Here is a 19,254-nt window from a genome sequence, read left to right as displayed (position 1 = left end):
TGCTCCATCAGTCCCATTCCAACTGGACTTGGTGGTCTCCCGTTAGATCTGTCCCACCGTCTCAATGGGTAAAAGCACTCCTCGCGGTCCTGGCTTCCTTGCTCATGATCTCCCTCCTTTTGCTCCTCATCAGGACCTTGAGAGCTCAGTCTGGTGCTCCTATGTGGGGCTCTGTCATTTTCTCCGTCCAATGCCAGGTGAAGGTTCTATGGTGATATGCAAGATATTCATGAGTATGACAATAGGATCTGGACATTTCTGGCACCCTCTCCTCAGCTGCCCAAGGGACTAGCTGGGGGCGTCTTCCTAGACACCTGGGAACCCCTCTAGAGTCAAGTCTCTGCCAACCCTAGAATGGCTCCCTTAACTAAGATATATAATTCCTTGTTCCCATATCCACCCTTCCTATACCCCAACCATCCTATTCCCCCAAGCTCTTCCCATCCTCCACTTCACACTTTTCTCTCCCCATCCCCCCATCCCCCCATCCCACCCCACCCCCATGTTCCCATTTTTTGTCCGGCGATCTTGTCTACTTCCAATATCCAGGAGGATAACTATATGTTTTTCTTTGGGTTCACCTTCTTATATAGCTTCTCTAGGATTTTTTACGAATTATAGGCTCGATGTCCTTTATTTATGGCTAGAAACCAATTATGAGTGAGTACATCCCATGTTCCTCTTTTTGGGCCTGGGTTACCTCGCTCAGGATGGTGTTTTCTATTTCCATCCATTTGCATGCAAAATTCAAGATGTCATTGTTTTTTACCGCCGAGTAGTAATATGTATATATTCCACACTTTCTTCATCCATTCTTCCACTGAAGGGCATCTAGGTTGTTTCCAGGTTCTGGCTATTACAAATAATGCTGCTATAAACATAGTTGAACAAATGCTTTTGTAATATGATTGGGCATCTCTTGGGTAAATTCCCAATAGTGGGATTGCGGGTCCTGGGGTAGGTTGATCCCAAATTTCCTGAGAAACCTCCACACTGCTTTCCAATGCGGTTGCACAAGTTTGCATTCCCACCAGCAATGGATGAGTGTACCCCTTACTCCACATCCTCTCCAGCAAAGGCTATCATTGGTGTTTTTGATTTTAGCCATTCTGACAGGTGTAAGATGGTATCTCAACGTTATTTTGATTTGCATTTCCCTGATTGCTAAGGAGGTTGAGCATGCCCTTAAGTGTCTTTTGGCCATTCGAACTTCTTCTGTTGAGAATTCTCTGTTCAGTTCAGTGCCCCATTTTTTAATTGGGTTAATTAGCATTTTAAAGTCTAGTCTCTTGAGTTCCTTATATATCTTGGAGATCAGGCCTTTGTCTGTTCCAGGGTTGGTGAAGATCTTTTCCCAGTCAGTAGGCTGCCTTTTTGTCTTAGTGACAGTGTCCTTTGCTTTACAGAAGCTGCTCAGCTTCAGGAGGTCCCATTTATTCAATGTTGCCCTTAATGTCTGTGCTGCTGGGGCTATACGTAGGAAGCGGTCTCCTGTGCCCAAATGTTGTAGAGTACTTCCCACTTTCTCCTCTAACAGGTTCAGTGTGTTCAGATTGATATTGAGGTCTTTAATCCATTTGGACTTGAGTTTTGTGCATGGTGATAGACACGGATCTACTTTCATTCTTCTACAGGTTGACATCCAGTTATGCCAGCACCATTTGTTGAAGATGCTTTCTTTCTTCCATTGTGTGCTTTTAGCTCCTTTATCAAAAATCAGGTGTTCATAGATTTGTGGGTTAAGATCTGGGTCTTCTATTCGATTCCATTGGTAAGCATTTTTATGTAATTATTGGTCATTTGTATATGTTCTTTGAAAAACATCTATTCTAAATTCTAATTTCTTTTGTTTTTTGTTTGTTGGTTGGTTGGTTGGTTTTTTGAAACTGGATTTCTCTGTAGCTTTGGAGTCTATACTTGAACTCACTCTGTAGATAAGGCTGACTTCGAACTCACAGAGTCAGTCTCTGCCTCCCGAGTTCTGGGATTAAAGGCACTTTGGTAGGATTTGCTGAAGGAGACGGAGACAGGAGGGTCATGAGTTCAAGGCCAGCCTGGGCTATTTTAATTCTTTACCAATTAAAGTATATTGTCTTGTTAGTGGGTATTTTGAATGCTAGGCTTTACCCTATTTATGATTTAAAAATATTTTCTTTCGTTCTCTAGATTATCTTTTTCACTCTTGATGTTTTCAGGTTTTAAAACTTTGATTCATTTTGATTTTTTTAACATTAAAAAGAAAGCTATTTTATGTTTGGGGATTATGCCTGCATGTAGGTCTGTACAGCACCCGTGTGTCTGGTGCCCATGGAGGCCAGAGAGTGGTGCTAAATCCCTTGGAACCATAGTTAAAGATGGTTGTGAACCCTATGTGGATATTGGAAACCAAACCCAGGTTCTCTTAAAAAAGAAATGCTCTTAACTGCTGAACCATGTTTCCAGCCCCATTTTGAATTAGTTTTAATATGTGATGTAAAATAAAGGCTAACTTCATTCTTTCATACATAGTAGTACACACCAGCCCACAGACTGCAGCCAGGTGGGGTACGGTACAGAGCACCCTTGCCCCCTAAAAGCATAATTTTTAAATTGTCTGTGTTTGCTTTTGTTTTGTTGAGACCTCAGGGTCTCAACTGTGTAGCTCTGGCTAGCCTGGAACTTGCTATGTAGAGCGGGCTGGTCTTGAACTGAGATATCTGCCCACCTCTGCCTTTGGTCCTGGGATCAAAGGTGTGTGCTACTCCACTGGCACTCAAAATAATATAAAATTGTAAGTGTTACACAGAAGGTAGTCAAGGTCTCTCTAGCCCTGGCTAATACAAAACATGATGAAGACACCTTAGAAACAAACTTGAGAAAAGGGTGACAAGATGAGTTCATGTGGCTGATTTGGTGGTGTGAACATGCCCTCTCTCCCTCGCCTCCTTCCACTCCTTTTCTAATTTCTTTCTAGGAAGCAGGAAGCACTAAGTGGTCCCTTTTCTGAGCAGTCAGGAAGTGAAGAGATGGATGGGTTTGGTCTAGGCTGAGTGCTAGCCTGCAGTGCCCAGGCCAAGGCTCAGATCCCAGTGCTAGGGGTAGGATATCTCACTAGAATACTATCTTGATTTGGTCACATATGATAAAAAAGATAAAAATTTTTATCTTTTAAATAAGATGAATGTTTGAGCTTGTCCTACGTGCACAAGCTTCTCTCCAGTTTGCTGTGCTTTCGCTGTCTCAGTGTTCCCTAACTTCCCTTGTGTATCTTGTCCTGTGGTTGTCTTATAAATGGGTTTTGTTTCGTTTTTTAATTTTGATTGTGTATATGTGTGTGCCTGAGTGGGAATTTATGAACATGCCTGCAGTGCCCAGAAAAGGGCATTGGATTCCCCCGAAGCTAGATTCATGGGTGCTGCAACCCAAACTCAGGTCCTCTGCAAGAGCAGTACATACTCTTAACCTCCGAATCGCCTCTTCAGCCCATTGGTTTGTTTTTGAGAAGGGTTTCCCTGTATAGCCCAGGCTGGCTTCAGACTTTAACACCTTCCTGTCCCAGTCATCCCTGACCCCACATTGATGGGGTAACAGGCATAAACCACTGTGCATGGCTATACTATTGAATTTCTAAGATTGTCAAGCATTTGGAATTTTCAGTTTTCCTTATTATTGATTTCTAGGGTTATTTTTTTTTTAAGATTTATTTATTTATTATGTATACAACATTCTGCCTCGATGTATGCCCGCACGCCAGAGGAGGGCGCCAGATCTCCTCAGTACAGATGGTTGTGAGCCACCATGTGGTTGCTGGGAATTGAACTCAGGACCTCTGGAAGAGCAGCCAGTGCTCTTAACCTCTGAGCCATCTCTCCAGCCCCCGATTTCTAGGGTTATTGAATTGTGGTCAGAACTACTTTGTATGGTTTTAGTTCCTTTAAGTCTAGAATGGTTCGTGTGCACCTGAGAAGGCTACTGCTGGCTGAAGAGTCTGCAGTTTATGTCTTTGTTTTTCGTGTTCAGTTTGTTCTTCCACTGCCTAATGAATTCTTGTCTGAGTTCATTATTGTAAGAAAAATATCAAAGTCCAGAATCATTTGGTTCTTTTTTTAAAAAACTCTATCAGCTTTTTTCGCATATATTTTAGGATCCTTTTGTTCTATGTAATTATGTGTCTCACTACTGTGTAGCACCTTTTATCAACATATAATACCCTGTCTCATAATCTCTCTTAAACCTTGTTTAAGATTAAGAGAGACAGTAAAACAGCTTCCAACAGTTTTTTGGTTTTTCGAGACATAGTTTCTCTGTGACTTTGGAGCCTGCCCTGGAACTAGCTCTTGTAGACCAGGCTGGCCTCGACCTCAAAGGGATCCGCCTGCCTCTGCCTCCCGAGTGCTGGGATTAAAGGCGTGCGCCACCACCGCCCCGGCACTTCCAACAGTTTTCTTTTTTTATGATTTGCATGGACTATCTTCTACCCTTTGACTTTCAACGTGTTTCCATCTTAGTATCTAAAACGAGTCTCCTGTAAACAACATACAGCTAAATAAAGTTTTTGCAATCCAGTCTGTCAGCCTGCCCTTTCAATAGGAGCATCCATTTACAGTTACACTGGTTACTGGTTAAAAAAAGGGGGGGGGGACTTCTAGCCGGGCAGTGGCGGCACACACCTTTAATCCTAGCACGTGGGAGGCAGAAGCAGGGGGATCTCTGCAAGTTCGAGGCCAGCCTCACAGCCAGGGCTGTTCTATAGAGAAACTCTGTCTCAAAGCAGGGAAAGAAAAGAGCTTCTGTTATTCAGGTCTTTGGTTGTCCTTTGTTCCTCTGTCCTTTCATTATTTCCTTACTTTAGATACTGATTTTTGTATATCAGTTTGATGCCCACCTCCCTCCTTTTCTACCTTTATTGAAAATACCTTGTCAGTGGTTACCGTGTGTGGCTCTGCTGCTGCCTTTTCACTGCATCTGAAGGTCTGCTGCTGTGGACCTCAGCATCTGCATCTTCCCTTCATCACTAATAGATTTGGTAGGTACAGAATTCTGGGTGACTTTTCTTTTGTGGTTTGAAGAGTGTCATCTGACTTGTTTATTGTCTTTTCTGGTGAGAAATCTGCTGTTAAATCAGTTGAGGAACCTGATTTCCTGTAGTTAAGTAATTGGTTTCTGTTGGTTCACTGACCATATTTATGACAGCTGGCTTAGCATCTTTTTTATTTGCTTTTATTCAATAGACTTTTATTTATATGTGAGTCTAGAATTTGTGTGTAGGAATAATTAATTGCCGTATTAAAACATTTTTTACATTGTATTCAGAGAGACGCGTGAGACTGTTGGGCAGGATGTACATATACCATGTCTATACTCCTGCCACAGCATGTATGTGGACAACTTATAGGACTCAGTTCTCTTCTTCCCTGTAAGGGTTCCTAAGATCAAGAACTCAGGTTGCCAGGCTTGGCAACAGACTCTTTACCTGCTGAGCCATCTGCCAGCCCTCATTAATTTTTTTCAAGATGCTGTGTAGCTCTGGCTGTCCTGGAAGTCACTTTGTAGAACTTGCTGGGCAAAGAGATGTCAGAGAGAACGTACAGAATCTGCCTGCCTCTGCCTCTTGAGCGCTGGGTTTAATTAATTCCTAATTAACTCTTTAACTAGTAATTTCAATGATTGAGTTTCCTTGAGGTCAGTTAGTATAAAATTCCTACTTCCCTGTAAATGAGCCATATATTCCTTTTCCATGCCTGAGTTTTTGTTGAAAACTATACATTATTGTTATGCTCTTTCCAGACTGTTTTGCTATGTGCATAGTCATTGATAATTCTATTCAGTTACGTCTGTGTTTATCGGTGACCTAAATGTCAAAAAAACAAACAAACAAACAAAAAAACCTGTTAAGAAATGTTATGTAAATATTCCAATAGGTGGCTTTATTGGGTACTACCTACAGGGCCATTCAAGGCCAGCACTTGGCCAGGCCCTTAAGGCACACCAAAACATAACCCTACATTTTAAGGACAGGGTCTCTGCTTGTCTGCCCTGGCACTGCCCTCCTATTGTTTGGGAACTCAGCTGCTGTCACTTCTGCAGTGGGGTGGAGGGAATAGTGAGAAGTATTGGTTTGCACATACTGCTTATTTGCAGAATACAATCAGCTTCTCCCTTCTCCAAACACTCCTGCATGTGGGAGTCACTTTCCAGACTTCTAAAGTAATTTATTCCATTTTATCTTCTCAGCCTAGTGGCTTTTTCTGTAGAGAGAACTTCCTACTCTGCATGACATCACTCCCACTTCTTAAAAAACAAAAATATTAGTTTGTGTGTATGTTTGCATACCTGGATGTATGAATGTACACCACATACAGAGGGCAAAAGAGGGCATTAGATCCCCTGGAACTGCACTTACAGGTGGCTGTCTACCACAGTGTGGATGCTGGAACCTAAACCTGGGACCTCGGCAAGAGCACTAACTGATCTTGATCATCAAGCCATCTCTTCAGCCCTGATTCCCACTAATTTTTTTTTCTTTTGGTTTTTCAAGACAGGGTTTCTCTGTAGCGTTGGTGCCTGTCCGGGAACTAGCTCTTGTAAACCAGGCTGGCCTCGAACTCACAGAGATCCACCTACCTCTGCCTCCTGAGTGCTGGGATTAAAGGTGTGCGCCACCACTGCCCAGCTGTTCTCACTAATTTTAAAACAAAACTGTTGTACTTTAGTGGCCCCTTATAACTATTAAGCACATATAAAACAATATGGTATATTAAAGATAATATATATTTGCAATCCTAAGTAGATTGCTGAACCTCAAGCTCTTTCTCTTTTTTTTTTTTTTTTAATATTTATTTATTTATTATGTATACAATATTCTTCTTTTTGTGTGTACATCTGCAGGCCAGAAGAGGGCACCAGACCCCATTACAGATGGTTGTGAGCCACCATGTGGTTGCTGGGAATTGAACTCAGGACCTTTGGAAGAGCAAGCAATGCTCTTAACCACTGAGCCATCTCTCCAGCCCCTCTTTCTCTTAAACTGATTTTATAAGCATATTAAGGCTGTAAACAAGGAGTAGTGATGAGAAATGCCTTTCAGAACAGCAATTGGCTAATATTCCTGTTTATCATTGGTTGTTAAGCATATAACACCAAATGTCTTATTACATGTTTTATGTGCCCATTCCCAAAAACCAGTCTGTAAAAAGTACTCTGTTCTTACAATAGGTGAAGCTGAGCATAAGGAGACAAACCGTTCCTCACTTGGAAATGGCCATCAAACCCAAGGCTGACTGGAGCCCTCACTAGGGCCTCTGCACTGCACTGTCTCTTAGCTGAGTTACAGTGACTGATTTCAATCAAGGTCCTGTTTTCTTTTTTCAGGAATCTCATGCACTTGGGAAAAAACCTAAAAATCCAGAAGACATGATCGAAGAAGGGGAGCTCATCTTATCTGTGAACATCTTATACCCTGTTATATTTAATAAGGTCAGTGGTGAAACCTGGTTTTGTTTGAGCATTAGGGGTAGAACCTAGGACCGCAAGCATACTAGGCAAGCACTTTACCGTGGGGATACCACCAGTCCCTAAAAGGAACTTTTAACAAGGTATTTAATTATTTGAGTTCTATCTCAGGTTTCAAAATAAATGTTAGCATATACAGTCTGACATCTTACTTTTTAGGACTGACAAGGTGTGTTTTAGTAAGAAATGTTCCCCTGAGTAGTGGCGGCGCACGCCTTTAATCCCAGCACTCAAGAGGCAGAGGCAGGCAGATCTCTGTGAGTTCGAGGCCAGCCTGGTCTAGAGTGAGCTCCAGGACAGGCTCCAAAGCTACAGAGAAACCCTGTCTCAAAAACCAAGAATAAATTACACCCAGCACCTGTGCATGGCGGACGTACACCTTACCACTGAGCTGACTGTGGTAGGTTGGTCTTCTAATTAATGGACATGAAATATGCAAATACAGAAACTAAGAAAATACAGAATGCCAACTTAAGAATGTGATTTGTTTTCAGTACTATAAATCAAACTCAGAAGCTTGTGTACACTAGGCAAGTGCTGACTACCAAACCTTGTCCAGCCTAACGGGGTAGGTTAAATAAAGAGAATCACACCTGACGTGCACAACCTTTAATCCCAGTACTCAGGGAGAGGCAGGTCACTCTCTGAGTTCAAGGACACCCAGGGCTACACAGAGAAACCCTGTTTCAAGGGGGGGGGGGGGGAGTAGTAACTTGATGTAGATGAGGTCATGGGATTTGTGGTTATCTGGGTTTTCTAACGGACACTTCCTTACTGTGTGACTTCAGCACAAAGAACACAAGCCCTACCAGACAGTGTTGGTACTGGGCAGTCAGAAGCTAACCGAACTGCGGGATTCAATCTGCTGTGTCAGTGACCTCCAGATTGGCGGAGAATTCAGTAGCACTCCAGACCAAGCCCCGGAGCATATCAGCAAAGTAAGGTGTCCTTTCCCTTCCCTTAAAGAAGAAAACAGTAAGCAGAGGAAACAGTAATTGCTGCAACAGGGTCATGAATGTTGATTGTTCTCATGGTTCTTGTGACTGAGGCAGTATTTGTGTTCCTCAGTGCTCACCATGTACAGCATGTCTGGGATGTTCTTCCTTCTGCGCTAATACTGACCAGCTAGCTGTCTGGCCTGTTGTTCTCTTTTCCTTTTCCTTACAGTTGGACTTCACCATGGCTCCCTTATTTATTTGTTTTTATTTAGTGCTAACGAAGCATTCTCCACTGAGTTACAGCCCTGGCCTTATTGTTGCTTTGATTTTGTTCTTCATCCTTTCCTGTTTAAAATGCTGTAAGGTTTTCAGCCCATCTTAACTACCTCAAGGAAAAGTCTGGAGTTCATAAGAGCCTGTCATTCGTAAGAGCCTGTCATTTGCACTCCTTCACTGCTTGTAGGAGCAGTAAGTCCACAGGCCAATGTCAGACAAGGAGATGTGGAAAGTTGATCTTTGCTGGCCTTTCCTTATAAGGGCACTCTTCATGAGACAGAAATGCCCCAAGTATGTCTTGGAGAGGAGCAAAGTATCAGGTGGGCTGCCCAAAACATTTTCAGAAGTGAGGGAGGGCTTACCTAAACAAACAGAATGACCTAATATCGCTGAATTCTCAAGACAGAGTCTGTTACGTGGTGCCATCTTGGCAGAGAACCCTGGGTTGACATGCCCGCTGAGGAGAGAGCATCTCTGCAGGCACATGAAATGACATCTGAAACAGTAGAATGAAGCTAGAACTTAGAGAAGAATCAAAAGTCAGCCTTGGGGGCTGGAGAGATGGCTCAGTGGTTAAGAGCATTGCCTGCTCTTCCGAAGGTCCTGAGTTCAATTCCCGGCAACCACATGGTGGCTCACAACCATCTGTAATGAGGTCTGGTGCCCTCTTCTGGCCTGCAGACATACACACAGACAGAATATTGTATACATAATAAATATTTTTTAAAAAATCATTTTAAAAAAAGTCAGTCTTTTTCCACCAGCCATGTACATTTTATTTCTTTGATTTTTGAGCCCCATGTTAGCATCCCATGTGACTTCACGACTGAATTTGTGTGTCTGTCCTCCATGTGTTCCACTTTCCTGTTTTGAGTATCACGGTGTGGCAAGAAGCACTTTACCGTGCATCTGGGGGTTTCATAGTCACGTTTCCAAACTCGATTGCAGGCTTGCTGTGTCTATTACAGTGCATATTGTGATGTCCTGGTGCTGTTTCCATCTGTTTGCCCTATAAACCACCATCTTCTAGTGACTGACATGGAAATGAGCATCATACCTCAGGCAGAGATTACACTAAATGTCTGTGCTTATGTTGAAAATGGCTTTAAGATACGTAAACTCTTCCAAATTGTCCTGTCAGTGCTTGAGGAGTATCTGCCATGATAAAGAGAAGCAAATGGAATTTTAAGGAAATGTTTTTTTTTTTTTTTTTTTCCCAAGGAAGAAAGCACTGGTCTTTTGCAGGCTTTCTTAACCCTAGCAGAAAAGCAAGGTATAAGTATAAATTAATTTAATTTTCGTGAGTTGGGCATGGTGGTACACTCAGGAGGCAGAGGCAGGCAGATCTCTGTGAGTTCAAGGCCAGCCTGGTCTACATAGCAAATTCCAGAATAGTTGGGGCTACATAGAGATTTTTTTTTTCTTTGAAAACAAGAGGGCAAAAACAATTAATGTGAAAAATCTTAACTCACCATCTGTAGCAACCTGTCAGGATTGGTCAGAGCAGTTTGAGTCAGCAGGACCAGTCAGTTTATAGAATTTGCACCTTGGTGCTAAACCCTTCAGTTTTCTAAGCAGGAACTAAACAGTTTGTCTTATTACATTTTGTAAAATTTGTATGGGTGTTTTGCCTACACATCTGTACCACATGTATACAATGCCTGAGGAAGCCAGAAGAGGGCACTGGACCTAGAACCTGGAGTTAGGGATGCTTTTATGCTTCCATGTGGGTTGTGAGCTGCTATGTGGGTGCTGGGGGTGAACCCAGGTTCTCTGGAACAGCCATTGCTCAGAACCACTAAGCCATCCCTCTGAATCCTGCCTTATTTAATGCTATCAACAGCTGTGCTGCGACATTCCTTCTGCTTTTGTCTACTAAATAATAGCCTGATCGTGTAGCAGTTATGTGCCCAGAACATGCTGGCCTTGGAGAGAGTTGTCACCGTTTCACAGGAGACAGAGCAGTCATGAGTTCAAGCCTTGGTAGAGGCTGAAGTCAGACCCATGTTTCTCCCTCCAAACCCCTGCTGCTGGCTGTGGATGGCTATCTGGTAACAGGCTTCTAGCACAGTGCTTTGTGGATTATTCATCTCTTCAGAAGTCTGCTCCATTTGTTTGTTCTTCATTGATGTTTTAAAAATCTATGAAGTTTAAAAGCATTTAGAAGGACAGATAACAATAAATGAGGTATTGACTGAACCTAGCATCTTTTTGTTGTTACTGGGTTGGATTTTTTGTTTTTTTTTTTTTGTTGTTTTTTTTTTTTTTTTGTTTTGTTTTGTTTTTTTGTTTTGTCTCTCTGCATAGCCCTGGCTGTCCTGGAACTCACTCTGTAGACCAGGCTGACCTTGAATTCACAGAGATCCACCTGCTTTTGCCTCCCAAGTGGTGAGATTAAAGGTGTGTGCCATCATGGCTTGGCTTGAGCCTAACAATTTATGAGCCTTACAAAAAGATTTCATTGACATTTGTATTTTACAGTGTTGTTGGGATTCTTTTCCCCTCATTTGTGAGGTTTCTGTCGGAAAATTTTCAAGCATATAATCAATATAGAGAATGTGTTATGTACACCAAAGAAAGATGAAAAGCAGCCCTTGGGTTGGTGTTTCGTTGGCTCCCTAGCATATGTCCCACTGGCAGTTGTGGACGAGGTGCACAGGGCCTGCAGTTTGTACGATGAGTCATTGCCAGTGTGCGCAGAACTCGGGTAAAATTCCAGTGTATTTAAGTCCCTATAACTTTAAAGTGGAAAAGAATTTGCAGATATTTGGGTTTTTTATAAATTATATATATATTTTTTTAGAATGGAACTGTATTTTTAAAACAAACGTGTTAACAGTGCTAGTATTTTCTGATCAAGTATCAAATATATTGTCTTCCTATGTATTCTGACTGGCTTGGAACTTGTGGTTCTTCTGCTTCAATCTCACCAGTACTGGAATTGAATCTGCCAATATGTTACCTGTTTGTACAGCGAGGAGAGGTTATTAACAGCTAACTTTTGGTGGAAGCCATTCTTGTTCTTTTAGAGTTTTCTTTGTAAATAAGCAATAATGTGAGAAGCCATTAAATTGCTCAAGTCACTTCTGAAGTTTTATACAAGTGTTATATGACAAACAAAATTGTATGCATACCAAACTTTATTTTGTTTCCAAAATGAAACAAAATAAAGGCACTATTCATTGTTTTAGGACATTAGTTGGCTGTTTGTTTTGAGACAGGGTCTCACTGTGTAACACAGGCTGATCCAGAACTCACTGGTGTCAGACTTGCAGCAGTTCTCTGAATGATGGGATTAGATGTCATTTAATCACAGCATTTACGAGGCAGTGGCAGGGGGATCTGAGTTCCAGGACAGCAAGAGCTACAGAGAAACCTTGTCTCGAAAAAACAAAGAAGAAAATTTTTACTTGTGTATGTTTGTAGGCAAGCGTGTGCTGTGGTCCATGTGTGGAGGTCCACAGAGCAACTGTGAGAATGGGTTCAAATTTAGGTCCCTCAGGCTTGGCAGCAGTCACTTTACTTCCCAGGCCATCTCGCTGGCCCTTGAAGCTTCATTTTAGATTTTAGTTTACAGTTCTGAGTGCTTCAGAAGCATACATTGGACAGGTTGGAGTTCAAGCTGCCAGCCGGGACATTAAATACACTGTACCCTGAGGATTCGCGGTGCCTACTGTAGTGAGGATCATGGCCACCCCTTGAAGTCTGGTAATATGATTTAAAGCCTCCGAATTGAGGCCACTTGTGCCTATTACTTGTGGGGCAAGACTGCTTAAGAACAGAAATCCTGGTCGTGCATGCCTTTAATCTCAGCACTCAGGAGGCAGGTCAGGTGGATCTCTGAATTGGAAGCCCGTCTGATCTACAGACTGCTAGGACAGCCAAGATGATACAGAGAAATTCTGTCCCCCTCCCCCAAAAAATAGACATCCATGCTCTAAGAGTTATTGAAAATAAGAAAGTTTTATATATAAAACTAAAAACAACTAAGAGATCTTTGTCATTTATTACCACCAAAGCTGTGACTGTCGAGTTTCTAGTTCTGATACAGAAATGACTGAGTAGTGAGCAGTGAGGCTGACCAGAATCAGTTTGGTTACCTTTCTGGAGTCTCAGAACACACTATGATTAAAACAGCAAAAGGGTACAACTGAAAAGAGCCTCCTCTCTCTTGTGTGGTGTGGGGTTTTATTGAGGAGTGACAGCTTATGGCAGCAGAGAGGGGCACCAAGGGTATTCGTGTGATTTTATGGTGTATAGATTTTGAATACTTATATTGTTACAACTGGATTTCATTAAATACCATCTGTTTTCTTGCAGGACCTATACAAATCAGCCTTTTTTTATTTTGAAGGAACCTTTTACAATGACAAAAGGTACCCAGAATGCAGAGACTTAAGCAGGTACTACTCCCAAAAATCTTCTCAAGTCTTCGTGTTTTGTTTCCTGTTGCTTTTTGTCCTTTTGAGAAAGTCCTGGATGGCCTGAACCTCAGTGATCCTCCTGCCTCTGCTTCCGCAAGTACTGATATTAAAAATGCTAACCAACACACCTAACTATACAGTGTTTCTGTATGTAACTCTGGCTGTCCTGGAACTCGCTCTGCAGACCAGGCTGGCCTCGAACTCAAGAGATCCATCTGCTTCTGCTTCCCAAATGCTAAGTAGGGTTAAATTCGTGCACTACTGCCACCACCAGCTAGCACCTTAATTACAATTTGAAACTAAGAAATAGTAACATTCTAATCTCAGCATATGCTAAATATGTAAAAACAACCAAAAACCCTATTGCCAAAAATAAACTGAGGACAAAATGTGGCATTGTTAAACATTTTTTGTTTGTGCTAAAGTGGTACATATCCTAAAAACAGCATCCTAAAAAACTGGTCCTTACTGAGATGAAAAGGGCAGAAGTGACTCTCTAATTTTAAGGCCATCCTGGTCTACATAGTGAGTTCCAGGACAGCCACACCCTGTCTGAAAACAACAAAAACCCAAGAATAAAAAAGAGCTGTTACTCAGTCGGATAAAAAGTTCCATATCTAATCCTCTCTACACCCCTACTCCCCTTAACTATTTCTCATTCTTGGAGCTTAGGTGTATGCTTGTACCATGGCACAAGTTTGAACAGAGGAAAATGATAGGAGTTAGTCTCCTTCCAGTGGGGGATTCTGGGGACTGAACCCAGGTCATCAGGTTTGGTGACCAATGCTGTTACCTACTGGTCCAAATTCACTGTTCTTTTAATCCAAGAATTCACAAACCACCATGATCTTCCCTTCTAGATGGCAACGATCCATTTAATAAGGAGGCCAGATCGTATGAAACATTGCAGGTATAAACTCTTTTCTTTCCTGTTCAAGTTTTAATAATAATGCTTTATCCCTATCTTTCCCCCCAAACAGAACTATTATAGAATGGTCAGAGTCCCATGATCGAGGATATGGAAAATTTCAGACTGCTAGAATGGAAGATTTCACGTTTAATGACTTGAATATTAAACTTGGCTTTCCTTACTTATACTGTCACCAGGGAGACTGTGAACATGTTGTTGTTATTACAGACATAAGGTATGTGGCATCACTTGGAGAATATTTTATCTTAAAAAGTGCCATTAATGGGGGGGAGGAGGACACATGCTATTCACAACTAGCAGGAGTCTGTTGTCCTTCTACCATGTGCATGGGGCCCTGGCAATTGGACTGAAGTCATCAAGCTCAGAAGCAAGCATGTTTACCCACTGAGATAGCTCATTAACTACTTTTCTGTCTCCCTACAAAAGTATACGTAACGTAAAAGAAATTCAGCGAATTAAAGAGTTATCACTGTGGTTTGGCCTGGGAGCAGTAAGCATCTGCTTGATTTTTCTGAAAATCTAGTAGACATGGCCTATTACCCCAGTACTTGGGAGGCAGAGGCAAGCAGATTTCTGTGAATTCCAGGTCAGCCAGAGTTATTTAATAAGAAACTCTGTCTATAAATCAAAACTATATATTAGAAAACCTATAAAAATAAGTATTTATTGGAGGATTAAAATTCCATATTTTTTAAGTATCTAAATTTAATTGAAATAGTGATTCTATAGTGGGAAGTTGAGTAACTAAATTCCAAAAAAAATGAATAGTTTAGAATTGAGGTGCTGAAGAAATGGCTTTGTGGATAAGACCAGTTCAAATATGAAAAGCCAGGAATGGCCTTGTACACCTGTAACTAGTGCTCTGGCAGGCAATGACAGATCACTGGGGCTTCCTGACTGCCAGCCTAGCTCTAGTGAGAGGCCCTGTCTCAGGGCAGTAAGGCAGAGAGTGGTGGTGCAGGGTATCTCATGTCCTTTTCAGGTACCTACACGCACACAAGTACCATATAGACCTACCCCAGACACATAAAAAACAGAAAACTAGTTCCCTGGGGAGGAATGATATAAAGGTAAGATCTCATAACTTCATATTTATATTACCTTTAAAACCTATTTACAGTATATCTCTTTGCTAACCTTTAAAAGATTTAAAACCTGGTCTTTTATTTATGTACAAATACATTTTGTTTTGTTCCACTTAGCCCAGGCTGGCCCTCACACATGCTGTATAAGCTAAGCACTGAACTCCTGGCCCTTGGGATTGAAAAGATTGCTCAGTGGTCCAGAGCACAAACTGCTCCTCCAGCACTCACAAGATAACCACAACCATCCATGTCAGGAGCCCAGCAGAGCTGAGATTAAACCTAGTTTGTAAATTTTACAATAGATCCTAGGGTTTATGACTTATCCAGCACCCTGCTGCTGGTTAGTGGCACTTAAATTTTGTAGTTCTGACATTTAACATTAAAATCATAATTCATGTCATTCAAGGATCCAAATCTTTGATTTTTAATAATGAAAAAGTCATGTAGTAAGAGTCAGTTGATCTAAGCAAGGTATCACTGGGCAGCCTTGCTTATACTGTGTTCCACAAATAACAGTGTGGTGTTAGAATAAGGACTCTGATGAAATACATAAAAAATACCACATGCAGACTAGACTGTCACAGCATGTTATCATAAAGGGAATTGAAAAATTGATTTCTTGCTCAATCTGAAAAGCATGTTGGGCAAAGTGTTCAGCACAGGTGCCTATATAGTCTTGCCCTATAGTAAGCTGGGCAAGAACTCTAGAACTAAGTTACATCCCCAGTAATGGGATAGGTATTTTTTAAAGTACAAGCTGCTTAAACCAAGTGTAAGAAATCAGTTTACTGAAATCTTTTGTGAACAAAATATAGAAGGTCAAACCATGTTCCTAATGTTGGGAACAGGTATAGCATTTGTGTTTCACATAATCTCTTTCCTCGTGAAAGGCTTGTGCATCACGATGACTGCTTGGATAGAACACTTTATCCCCTTCTTACCAAGAAGCATTGGCTGTGGACCAGAAAATGTTTTGTTTGCAAAATGTATACAGCAAGGTGAGTGACAGCTTTCTTTCCTTTAAAAAGTACTGGCTTTCACTTTCAGTGCTTCAGATATCTGTGTTCAGTTTGGGTTTCAAAGTTTTAATATTCTAGAGTCAGTATGCCAGTGTTAATGCAGTTTGGTGAAAATGAGCTTTTTGTTCGGAAGATCAAACCCAGAGCCTGCTGCCTGTTAATCAGCATGTGTACACCACTAGGCTACATCCCATATCGTTTGAAAATGAGGGAGCGTATACATGAGTTCAGAAGAAACATCAAGGAGCCATGCTTTCTCTGCTTGACTGTCATTTACATTTCAACTCAGGTTTTCGTGAAGCCAAAAGAAAGTTTTATGTTCTAAACAATCAATGTGGGACAAACAAGACAAAAGTACATATATCTAAATAGTATAGAGCATGACATTTCTACATGTAGTGACCATGTCTTTTAGTTACTCTACAATGTATCAATGATTGGAGATGATAGGTTGGTTACCTTTGCCATCAAAATAAACACTTGAATTTGTATATGATCCCTGCATAAGGGCCATAATATGCTATATCATGCTTATTCTAACAAAAATTGGTTAGTTTGGGATGTAAGGATTTTAATCTAGATTGAAGATAAAAATATTACAATTTGGTCTATACACAGAGTATAGGGACAATGTTCACCTGAGATTACTTCATGCTGTGTCATTGATCACATGAAATTTCTGTTTTTAAGTTTCTCTTAAATTTATCATTTTAGTTTAATTTTTTTCTGATCTGAAAAATTTAAGCCAACCCCTGGATTTTCATTTTGGTAACTGATTTCTATTTTCCTAATGATCCTTTAGAAAAATACTTTGATAGGGAATCCAAAGTAAACTGAAGATACTAAATTTTCAACTTTTTCCCTAAATAGACCAAAATTTTTGGCTCTGATTAACAGTACGAATCATCTCAGTTGGTTTACACCTATAATCCCAGTACTCAAGAGACTAAGGCAGGAATATAAGAAATTCAAGGTCAAGTCCTTAATTTACACCATTGGTTTGAGGACAGTCAGCTCAGTTGTGTGAGGCCCTATCTTTAAAACATTGTGCGCATTCCCTGAGGCTGAGGCAGGAAGATTGAGTGTAAGACCTCACCTCCTCACAGAATAGAAACAGAAGGTGGGGATGCGCACAATGTGAAGAGCTCTTTAGCCAGGCTTGAGTGCGGCCAGCGTGCTTACATCGTGGGGACTGTTTTCTGGTCTTGTTTTAAAATAAATATCTGTGTATGTGGATACATATCTATAATCCCAGCACTCTGAAAGCCAGCCTGGATTACATAATTTAAGGAAGTCTTTTGGGGTCTGTAAAATGTATATCTATTAATTTTCCAGGGTGATTATTAGAAAACAAATGAGTTAAAGGACAGGAGTTCTCGTAAATGTGTGTGCTGCTTTCTGATAGTTTCCGTAAGCAGCAATTTCCTCGTGTATGTCCCTACTGTGTTGGTATAGAAGCAGTAGTGAGAATGTTTTTTTATGTATTGCTACAGAGCAGTGGTTCACAACTGTCCTATAACTATGATCCTTTAATAGAGCTTCTCATGATGTGGTGACCCCAACCGTAAAATTTATTTTTGTTGATACTTCATAACTGTAATTTTCCTATTATTATGAATTATGTAATCTGTTGAGAACTACTGTTATAGGCCAGAAGTCATAGAATACTGAAGCATAAAAAAAATCCCAGCTATAATATAACATACTTTTTTTTTTTAAACTCCAGATGGGTGACGAACAACGACACCTTTGCACCAGAGGATCCATGTTTCTTTTGTGATGTCTGTTTCAGAATGCTCCATTATGATTCTGAAGGCAACAAACTAGGGGAATTCCTTGCTTATCCTTATGTTGACCCAGGAACCTTTAATTAGTACCACAAATATATATATATATATATATATATATATATATATATTATACTAAAATTTGGTTAATATATTTCATACTTATTATACAGTGGTTTTTTTTTCCTTGTGGCTTTTTACTTATGTTGTTTATGTTACTGAGATTAGAAATACTTTTTTGTATTCTGAATATATAAACATTGTTGGAAACCAGCTTTTGATTCTTGTCTCTGACTCCTATGCATTCTGTACCCGAATGGGTTTGCTAATGGTAGAATGCAGCTGACAATACATCATCTAGAAGTCCTCTAAAGAAATCTGGGAAGGACATGAGAGCTACACCTACTTTGAAGCTTCCAAGGTAAAGACCCTTCGAGTATCTGTAGTAAGGAGAAACTAAATGCAGAAAATTAGGAGCAGCTATAATTTCATTTTGGGCTCCTGTGATATTTTTTAAGGTAGACAATAGACTACAATGAATCTAAAAAGATTTAGTTAAGCCCATTTCTTGAAATCACAAATGTTTAAACTGCCGTGGCTAAATAAAATAGCGGATTTTATATTACCATGGCTCACTTAATCCTCATAATAATTTTGAGCATGTGAAAATCAGTAAGTAAAAGTTTTCCAGCTTAGCGTCTCCATTTTTCTGTCCCCTTGCTGTAAAATCGTAATGACATTTCTCATTCTGAGCTACAGAAGAAAGAAAACTGATAAACTATCAGAATATTTTATGGAAACTTTTGGGGTAGAAAATGAACTTTATAATATTATAAAATAGACATTTAACTTTAACTTAACTTTCTCTGTCCTAGGTTTAACTTAAATTCACTGAATCTTCTCCAGATGGCTAAGAACAGATCAGTAAATCAGAGACCTACTCATCTGTTTAAAGATTGTGAAGCATGTTTCATGGACTTAAATGCACAAATACACTTATGGCAGCTGACATGGAGATGACCAGTGCCTATGTGTGGTATGTCTGAAAGTATTCTTGTTGAGTGTTGTAGCCAACACAGGTCATTTACTCTCCAGGGCTAATTTACAGTGTGCCCAAATTTCTTACTTTCCTGTATTGAATGATATTAACATTAAATACACTGAGAATTCTACTTCATATCATACACATAATGAATGAATGATTTATTCAATTCCTAGGTTAATATGGCAATTCTTGTGGGTCTTGTTCATACTCTCCCAAAGTAAATTACAGGAAGTTAGTTATCCCTAATACATATGTAAT

The 19,254-nt window shown here is 40.5% G+C and overlaps 1 protein-coding gene and 1 long non-coding RNA gene across 2 annotated transcripts in view; both read left to right on the top strand.

The window, feature by feature from the left end:
- Positions 1-18,066, top strand: part of Snapc3 (small nuclear RNA activating complex polypeptide 3) — a 28,302-nt gene extending 10,236 nt beyond the window's left edge. The window contains exons 4-9 of the mRNA XM_038332493.1: positions 7,351-7,455; positions 8,280-8,429; positions 13,026-13,108; positions 14,110-14,274; positions 16,036-16,143; positions 17,891-18,066. Of these exons, the coding sequence (XP_038188421.1) occupies positions 7,351-7,455; positions 8,280-8,429; positions 13,026-13,108; positions 14,110-14,274; positions 16,036-16,143; positions 17,891-18,038 (759 nt within the window). The 3' untranslated portion in view covers positions 18,039-18,066. The remainder of the gene's footprint in view (positions 1-7,350; positions 7,456-8,279; positions 8,430-13,025; positions 13,109-14,109; positions 14,275-16,035; positions 16,144-17,890) is intronic.
- On the top strand, positions 18,067-18,987 carry LOC119816147. The gene is made up of 2 exons (XR_005285686.1): positions 18,067-18,372; positions 18,827-18,987. It is a non-coding gene; the product is annotated as an uncharacterized LOC119816147 (long non-coding RNA).
- Positions 18,988-19,254: the final 267 nt, after the last annotated feature.

The sequence above is a fragment of the Arvicola amphibius genome, chromosome 6, assembly GCF_903992535.2.
Source record: "Arvicola amphibius chromosome 6, mArvAmp1.2, whole genome shotgun sequence".
Lineage (NCBI taxonomy): Eukaryota > Metazoa > Chordata > Mammalia > Rodentia > Cricetidae > Arvicola > Arvicola amphibius.
Note: the sequence above shows the minus strand (reverse complement) of the source record. Positions and strands in the feature narration are given on the sequence as shown.